This window comes from Macrotis lagotis, chromosome 1 (genome assembly GCF_037893015.1).
Source record: "Macrotis lagotis isolate mMagLag1 chromosome 1, bilby.v1.9.chrom.fasta, whole genome shotgun sequence".
NCBI lineage: Eukaryota > Metazoa > Chordata > Mammalia > Peramelemorphia > Peramelidae > Macrotis > Macrotis lagotis.
In genome coordinates, this window is record NC_133658.1 from 804,850,688 (window position 1) to 804,859,294 (window position 8,607).

General features: G+C 41.0%; 1 protein-coding gene across 4 annotated transcripts in view; it reads right to left on the bottom strand.

Annotated features, from left to right (window-relative positions):
* Positions 1–634, bottom strand: part of ALG8 (ALG8 alpha-1,3-glucosyltransferase) — a 48,985-nt gene extending 48,351 nt beyond the window's left edge. For 2 of the 4 annotated variants that reach the window (XM_074216973.1, XM_074216974.1), the window contains exon 1: positions 501–632. In XM_074216973.1, the coding sequence (XP_074073074.1) occupies positions 501–598 (98 nt within the window). In that variant the 5' untranslated portion in view covers positions 599–632. Of the gene's footprint in view, positions 1–500 lie in introns of all 4 variants that reach the window. The other 2 variants (XM_074216975.1, XM_074216972.1) reach the window with 2 other exon arrangements.
* Between the last annotated feature and the right edge of the window lie 7,973 nt (positions 635–8,607).

Sequence of the window (8,607 nt, forward strand, 5' to 3'; positions counted from 1 at the left end):
AAGAAGAGAGGGTGTCAGTGGTGGGAGGGGCTTGGAACATATGACGCCGCTGGTGGGAGGGGCCTGTCGCATAGGACGCCAGGGTGGGAGGGGCTCAGAACACACGATGTCAGGGATTGGAGGCCTTCGAGCACGTGACGTCAGTGGCGGGAGGGCCTTCGGGACGAGGCGGGCCAGCCCGGCTTGCCACATAGGGCAGCGGGCCTGCGGGAAGGGCCGAGTGAAGCGCGTGCAGGCCTGAACGGCACAGCCACCCCGAGGAGCGGCCCGGCTTGGATCCGGATTCAAGTCCAGCCTCAGCCCCTCACCTCCCGCCCCGCGCTGCCCCGCCGGTGAAGCTGGGGCGCCGGGCCGCTAGTCTCCCATCCGGGCCCGGGCCGGCCTGGCCCGTGAAGCCCGGGTTTCCTCCGGATGTCCCGCCCCCTCCACCGCCCCTGCCCGGCCCGCCCCCGGCCCTCCCCCCCTCAGGACCCTCCCCGCTTTCCCTCCGCGCCCCTTACTAGGCGGGTATGAGGAGGCATTTCAGCAGAGAAACCCCGAGCGCCAGCGACAGGAAAGCCAGGCCGCCGCCTCCGCCAGCGGCCCCGGACGCCGCCATAGTGGCGCGCTCCCGCTCTTTCAATCAACTTTATTAGCAGCTTCCGGGAAGGCAAGCGGGGGCCTGGGCGGGCGACTGCTTCGAGCTTGCGCAGAAGCGTTCTTAGCGGGCGGACGGAGGCGTGGGGGATGGGCTGTTTCAAGTTTCCCGCCTTGACCAGCTCCTCCCTCCCTCCCACACCCATCAAGTTAAGATCCGGCAGAAACGGGCTCCACCGCGCAGGCGCCTGGTCTTCCTGCGCCTGCGCAGTCTCCTCTGGAAAAGCCACACCCCCATCTCCTTCTCTCCACTCACACAACCCCCGCCTTTACGATGATGTCATCGATCTGGAGTTGCCCCTGGACCCACCGCCTCATTTTACATGTGAGGACACTGAGGCTCTGTTTGCCCAGATTACCAGATAGAGCTGGGGATTGTCCCTGCCTCTCCATCCGGAGCCCCTTCCTCTGGGCCTCTCCCCGCTCCACGCAGGAGTGAGACTTGGGGTGGTTGAGATTTTACAGAACTGCCTTCCCTGCCCTCTCTTTGTGATTAGCACCAGGCCGCACACAGTGGGCACCTACTACATCTTTACTGTCTCAGGTGGGATGCAGGGTGACCCAAATTCAGGCGCACAGCCTAGAGTGACCATTCAACACTCAACCCAAAAAGAACTAATTTAGAGCATGGACATCCTAAAATGTTCCCATGGCTACAATTTTCATCAATTTGTTTTTAACAAGTTAAAAATACATCGCAAAAAAAATTATACAGAAAGCACCCTATTGCTGTTGTGTCTTCTCAGTCATGTTCTACTCTTCCTGACCCCATTTTGAGGTTTTCTTGGTAAAGACACTGGAGTAGTTTGTCATTGTCTTCTCCAGTTCATTTTACAGATAAGGAAACTGAGGCAAAGTGAAGTGACTTGCCCTCTATGTCCTACCTCCTTGTGCCATTTTGACAAAAGAATTTCAAAAAATCTTTGTTGTCCAAAGGGACTTAGAGGAAATTAGAATTTGAAATTTCCATTTGCAATGTTCCTTTGAAATATCTGAAGATATAAGTTTAATAAAGCTGTATAAGATTTATTAAGAAATTAGATCTATGATAAAGGATCTTAGATTGTACTTGGATTTCATATTCCCATTCTCTGTTTTAAAAAATAATGAAGGAATTTCTGATTTACAGTCTAATATTGAAAAACTTGGATACCCTTGACCTATAGCATTTATTGAAATCCATAAATGTTTATTGAATGCCAATTATGAATGCAACACTGTATTGTAGGGCTCACAAAACAATGTGCTCCCGGCTTTCAAGAAACTTGCTGTTAAAAGAACCAGAGGGGTGAAAAATTAATGTTTCGTGTCAAGTAAATATCTTAGACAATAGTCTTCAGGAAGGGATAGTCCTTCTTAGGAGTATTTGAAAAGAAGGTCAATATCAGACATGCTTTCAGTGTGATGGATTGATCTCAAAGGAGCATTGCAAATGGAAAGTTCAAATTCTAATTTCCTTTAAGTCCCTTTGGACCACATATTCTAGAATATGACATCATTTTAAGGCAATGGGCTGGTATTTCTACTGAAGCTGCAGACTGCTAGAAACCTTCATAAATAGCTTTCATTTAAATATGTTAAATATGATTGTACATATATAAACTATATCAGATTATTTGCTATCATGAGGAGGGGACAGCGAAGAGTATGGGGCAGAAAAATGTGAAACTCAAAATCTTACCAAAAATGAATGTTGAAGACTATCTTTTACTTATAATTGGAAAAATATTTAAAAATAAATTTAAAAATATTTTTAAAATATAGCTTCCATTTCCCAAGGCTTAAAGATTTTTAAAGATTTTTGAAATTCTTTTGTCAAAATGGCACGAGGAGATAGGACATATATTATATTTTCCTTTTCTACATGAAGAATCTGGGGCTCATCACAGTCTTGCTAGAAAATGACTGAGTCAGGATTCAAGACCAGGCCTTCTGATTTCACAAACAAAAATTTTTCCACTATAGCAAGTTGCTTTCATTATAATCCTATTGCTTTATTATATACTAGATACTAGGCAAAACTTAGGGTTAAGGAACCTGTGTTTGAATCCTGCTTCTATCACTTACTAGTTTTATGATTGTGAGCAAATCACTTTGTTTCTCAGAGCCTCAGTTTCTTTGTACTTGTACTAATCTTCCATATTAGATTATTGCAAATAAAACTTTATAAATTTTAAAACCCAATTAATATAAGTTTATTATATATATTAAAACCCAATTAATATAAGTTTAAGAGTTTTGGCAAAGCATTATACATGATCCCATTTGGGATGGCTGTTTATTGGGAAGACTGGTTTCCACACAGAGGAGTCTCTGCTTTTATCTTTTCCCCTCCCTTGACTGGGGCTTCCCAGAAGTCAATCAGACTGCTGAAGAGTTGATATGGTAGCTCTGCTCCTTCCAGTGAAATGGAAGACCACCAGATCTGACTATATGTTCTGCTGTTCTCCCTCCCAAGATTCTCCAGGTCTTACCATCTGCTCTCTGTTTATGTCCATTAGTCCCTGGAACTGTCATCTAACCCACAGATATAACCTAAGGACTCCTGGACTATGTCATTTGTTCTAATGCTGAACCCTTACTATCATTGGGCTCTTCCATCCACTGTGAACTTTTATATATAATATATATATATATGTATATATATATGTATATATATGACATATATATGTCTAGATAAATATAGATAGATATTGATATTTATTTATTAAATACACATCTAGATAGATAGATAGATGGAAAGATAGCCTTCCTCAATTAGAGTGTGAGCTCCATGAAAGCAGGCAATAGTTTATTCTTTTCTTTAGTTTTCATAGCATTTATTACAATGTTTGCTTTATACTAAGCCCTTAATAAATGCTCAAATATTCATTCCATGTGATGAAGTCAATGAAGAACCAAGTAATAACAGTAGAAGTTTTCTGCCAGCAGTCTTCATGGTTAACAGAAACCAGAAAGAGAGTGCTAGAAATTTCAGAAACATAAATTTTGAGGGTAGAAGGGACTTTAGAGGTTCAATTCTTTTGTTTTTCATAGGAGGGCTGCAATTCAGATTTATAGATTAAAAAGTTCTACTTTCACCTTTAGAGCCAGGTCTAATCCTTTGAAAACAGGGCTCTGACCCAAGGAGTCAACATCCATGTGTCTCTGTGGTCTGTATGTATTCCTGGAGCAAAGGTAGGGAAGCCAGACAATAAGCCTAACTTGCCTAATCTGCACTGTGCTGTACTTTATAAAATATTACATTTTTTGATCCTCACAATAACCTAAAAGATAGGATCTATTTTTTATTACATTTTATAGTTGAGGAAACTGAGGCAAATAGAGAGTAAATGTCTTGCCCAGGGTCACTCAGCTTGTGTGGCCAGATTTGAATTTTAGACTGTATAATCAGAAATTTCTTCGTTATTTTTAAAAATAGAATAGAGAATGGGAATGTGAAATCCAAGTACAATTTTAGATCCTTTATCATAGATCTAATTTCTTAATAAACCTTATACAGCTGTATTAAACTTATAAATATCTTCAGATATTTCAAAGGAACATTGCAAATGGAAATTTCAAATTCTAATTTCCTCTAAGTCCCTTTGGACAACAAAGATTTTTTGAAATTCTTTTGTCAAAATGGTACAAGGAGGTAGGACATAGAGGGCAAGTCATTTCACTTTGCCTCAGTTTCCTCATCTGTAAAATGAGCTGGAAAAGGAAATGACAAACTACTCCAGTGTCTTTGCCAAGAAAACATCAAAATGGGGTCAGGAAGAGTAGAACATGACTGAGAAGACAACAGCAATAGGGTGCTTTCTGTATAATTTTTTTTACGATGTATTTTTAACTTGTTAAAAACAAATTGATGAAAATTATAGCCATGGGAACATTTTAGGATGTCCATGCTCTAAATTAGTCCTTTTGGGTTGAGTGGTGAATGGTCACTCTAGGGTGTGCACCTGAATTTGAGTCACCCTGCATCCCACCTGAGACAATAAAGATGTAGTAGGTGCCCACTGTGTGCGGCCTGGTGCTAATCACAAAGAGAGGGCAGGGAAGGCATTAGTTCTGTAAAATCTCAACCACCCCAAGTCTCACTCCTGAGTGAGGCGGGGAGAGGCCCAGAGGAAGGGGCTCTGGATGGAGAAGCAGGAGCCCTGGGGACAATCCCCAGCTCTATCTGGTAATGAGGTTAACTATATATATATTTTTTTGTATTGTTGGAGTAAATCTCTTCATCAAGATTTATTTAAACCAAGAAATCATCAAAGCTAGACATCCCTTCCACTCCCCCCCACCCCCACCCCCAAAATATGTCAGTCACAGTGTAAAGGCTAAAATGTTATAATCTACTAAGGGAAATCAGTGACCTTTGAATTTATGTATACAAAATAAATACAAGGTAATGGGGGAGGAAAGAACTAGGTTTAGTCAAAGTGTGAATAAAAGGAAGGTTGTAGGTGGGGAATCAGGAAAAGCTTCAGGTAGAAGGTAAAGATGGAGTTGGGCCTTAAAGAAAGCTAGGGATCCTAAGAGATGGAGGTGAGGAAAACCTAGGAGACACTCTGCGCAAAGATCCTGGGAGGAACCTAAGTCATTCTGACCAGTCCAAGAGAGATGGAATGAGCATCCAATGAGCTTTGTGGAGAGGGAGGCTGGACCAGGTTATCCAAGGGTTTCCATGGCATCTGAAGTGACTGGTGATCTGCTTGGGGTTTTGGGAGCCTCACTCTGGAACATCCTGTGGGCCTTCCAGCAGGCCGAGATCAAACCCAAGAGCTGAGTTGACTTTCTCCAAGGGTCTAGAGTAAGGTGGAAGCTGTGAAGGCAGGTCCACATATCCCACAGAGCAAGTCCATGGAGTCAGGCTGTTGAGCCCTGTTAACATTACTAAACCCCGGGGAAGTGGCTGCCCCTAGCCCCGCCACATGGCCACAGCCGCCATGGCTCCCGCTGCGCCCGGGCCGGGCCCCCATCTTGGGGAGCCTCACTGTATGTTTGAATTGAGGTTTTCTTGACTCCAAGCCCAACTCCCCATCACAGAATCATACCTTAGACTCCTAATTGACAGGCTGTATCACCCACTAATATAGTAGTAGTAATTACCATCCCAGCATTTTATCATCTTCCCTTTGAGAGGATATCTGTACCTTGACTACCACCTACTGTTGTCCTACCAAGTCTGCCCTCCACAATTTCTTTGGGATCAAAGGCAGAAATGGTCCCACTTGCAGTGGAATTTCCCTGGATGCTTCCATCCTTGACTTTGGTACACAGTTATGACTCTGTGACAAAAACATGAAATCATTCTTATATCTAATTGGTTAAAGAGTGTCTCATTTGTATTATGTGTGATATGATGCCTAATATGACTCTATGTGAAATGTTGATGAATCTGCTTCTGGAAATGGTTGGTGAAAGAGCTCTTTCTCCTCAGCTCGGAGGATGTGTTGATTTCCTCTGACATCATGTTTCCTTTGGATGCGCTACCTGGTGATGAAAAGCCTTCTGACTGCCAAGTTAGAATTGAGTGGCATATGAAAGGTTTGACCCTGCACACTCCTCCTTCTATGCTCAAATAGCATCCAATGAACTAACAAGAAACAGAGAATACTGGTGCAGTGGCTGAAGCTGGGAGGGAGAGGGCCCCAACATCACCTATTTCTGAAAGCAGGCTTACCAAGCCACCCTGTGGGTTGTTACCAGGCAGAGTCTAGCAAATATTTTTTAAAGTCGTCACTGCCCATTGTCCTTATTGCATAGAGATTTTTGTTGTTGTTTTAGGATTTGGATCTGGCCTTTATTATAGCCTGTGTAATAATTTCCTGTGTTTCCCCCATCATTCATTCAAAATTAGAAATGAAACTGCTTTAAAGTTATACTTGACATGTTTCCACTCATCTAATTAATGCAAGCTTGCCTTCGTTCAGCAATCCTTTTTTAGCAAGTCCACTATGGAGGATACAAAGAAAATGACATTGGTCCTTCCCTCAGAGATTTTATGGTAATGGCTTATATGATAAAGATTCCTATTTCTAAAATACTCTTAAGGATTGCCAGGGGTTATCCCCCCATTTCCCTCATCCTCCCCCTCTTCAACAGCTCATTTAGATGGAGAATATAGGAGATATTAATGTCATGTTACAGATGACAAAACAGCTTCAGGAAAGTTAAATGACCTGCCTAAAGTCATCTGAGTCACTGTCTTTCTCCAGTCCTATAGTGAACAAATTCAGATGCAGAAATAAGCACAGTAAAAAGTAGCTTTTGGTATGTGACATGTGTAGTTGTGACATGTAGTTGTGAGAGTTCAAAGGGGAGAGTAGAGAAGGCTTCAAAGGGGAGGTGATATTAGAAGTGGGTCTTAGAACAATGGATAATCATTATAGTTAATGGTAACTCACAATTCTTTTTTTGTTGTCATTTTTGCTTTTTTTTTTTTTTGCAAGGCAATGGGGCTAGGTGACTTGTCCAAGGTCACACTGCTAGGCAATTAATAAGTGTCTGAGGCTGGATTTGAACTCAGGTACTTCTGACTCCAGGGCCAGTGCATCATGTAAGTTACAATTCTAATGGCATTTTAAAGCCTACAAAAGACTTTCTTCTCAATAACCCTGTGAGGTAGACAGCATAACCTCAATAATCATCATTTTTACAGGACCCCAAGTGAAATAGCTTCTGATGATCACACACATAATAAATGGCAGAGCTTAGATCTTTGGGTCCAAATCTTATGTTCTTTACCTATGCAAAGTTGCTTATCTTCCTTTTTCATCTATCTTCTTTCTCAGAGATAAAACTCTTAGCTATAACTTAAAAGCATATCAAAAGTTGACAAGAGGATTTTCATTAAGTATTTATTGATAGTTTGAAACTCAAAGTTTAGTATATAGTACTAAATCAAAGATTAAATTGTTCCCAATTTAAAATAGTTATACATTCCTAACTTTTTTCAGTTTTACAGGAACAGATCACAGAGATAAATAGCCCTACCATTCGAAGCTAAAAGGGCAGGTAAGCCTCCAAATTTTAAGTTTAAAAACAGGTCGGGAATTCTATATTTGCTTTTCAAGCAGATCTCATTACTTCATACATTTATTTATTCACTATTCAGGATCAGTTAGGGTTGGCTAGGTGGTGCAGCAGATAGAATGCCAGACCTGGAGTCAGAAAGACATCTTTCTGAGTTCAAATTTGATCTTAGATACATCCTAGGCAAGTCACTTACCTCTGTTTACCTCCATTTACTTATTTGCAAAATGAACTGGAGAAGGAAATGGCAAACCACTCCAGGATTTTTGCCAAGAAAACCCCAAATGGAGTCACAAAGAATTGAACATTACTGGAATGACCAAACCAACAGGAGCATAGAATTAAGAACTGGAAGAAAATATGGAGATCATTTTGTCCACATCCCCCCTTTTTTTTTTCTACAGAAGAGGAGCCTAAGATCCTAAAATGGAAAGTGACTATCCCAAGGTAATAAATAAGGATAGAAAGTAGAAAATCTAGGTTTTGAACTTACCTCTTCTGATACCCAGTCTAGTGAATTTTCTACCATATGTCAAAGTAAAAGGTGCAACATAAATTATTAACATATCATTATCCATTTAAGCAAAGGATGGAGCAAGGAGGTTTCCAGGAAAACGATCAAGTGAGTAGTCATTGGTCACAAACCCAGTATTTCTGTACCATTTCAAAACAGTGACAAATGCTTTAAGGAATAAAATGATATCCACAAAGGAAAAAGGTTAAAGGAAAGTAATTCTCAGGAAAAAAATCTTACATGAAGGTTAACAGAAAAAAATTAATTTAGTCATTAAAAGAGCCTCCAATAGTCAACAAATATTATGGAATAAAAGAAAGTAATAGTAATAGCTAACATTTATGTAATGCTTATTATGTGCCAGGCATTGTGCTGAATATATAATTTATTTTAAAATAATTTTATTATATTGAATTCATTATATATTTTTTATAATT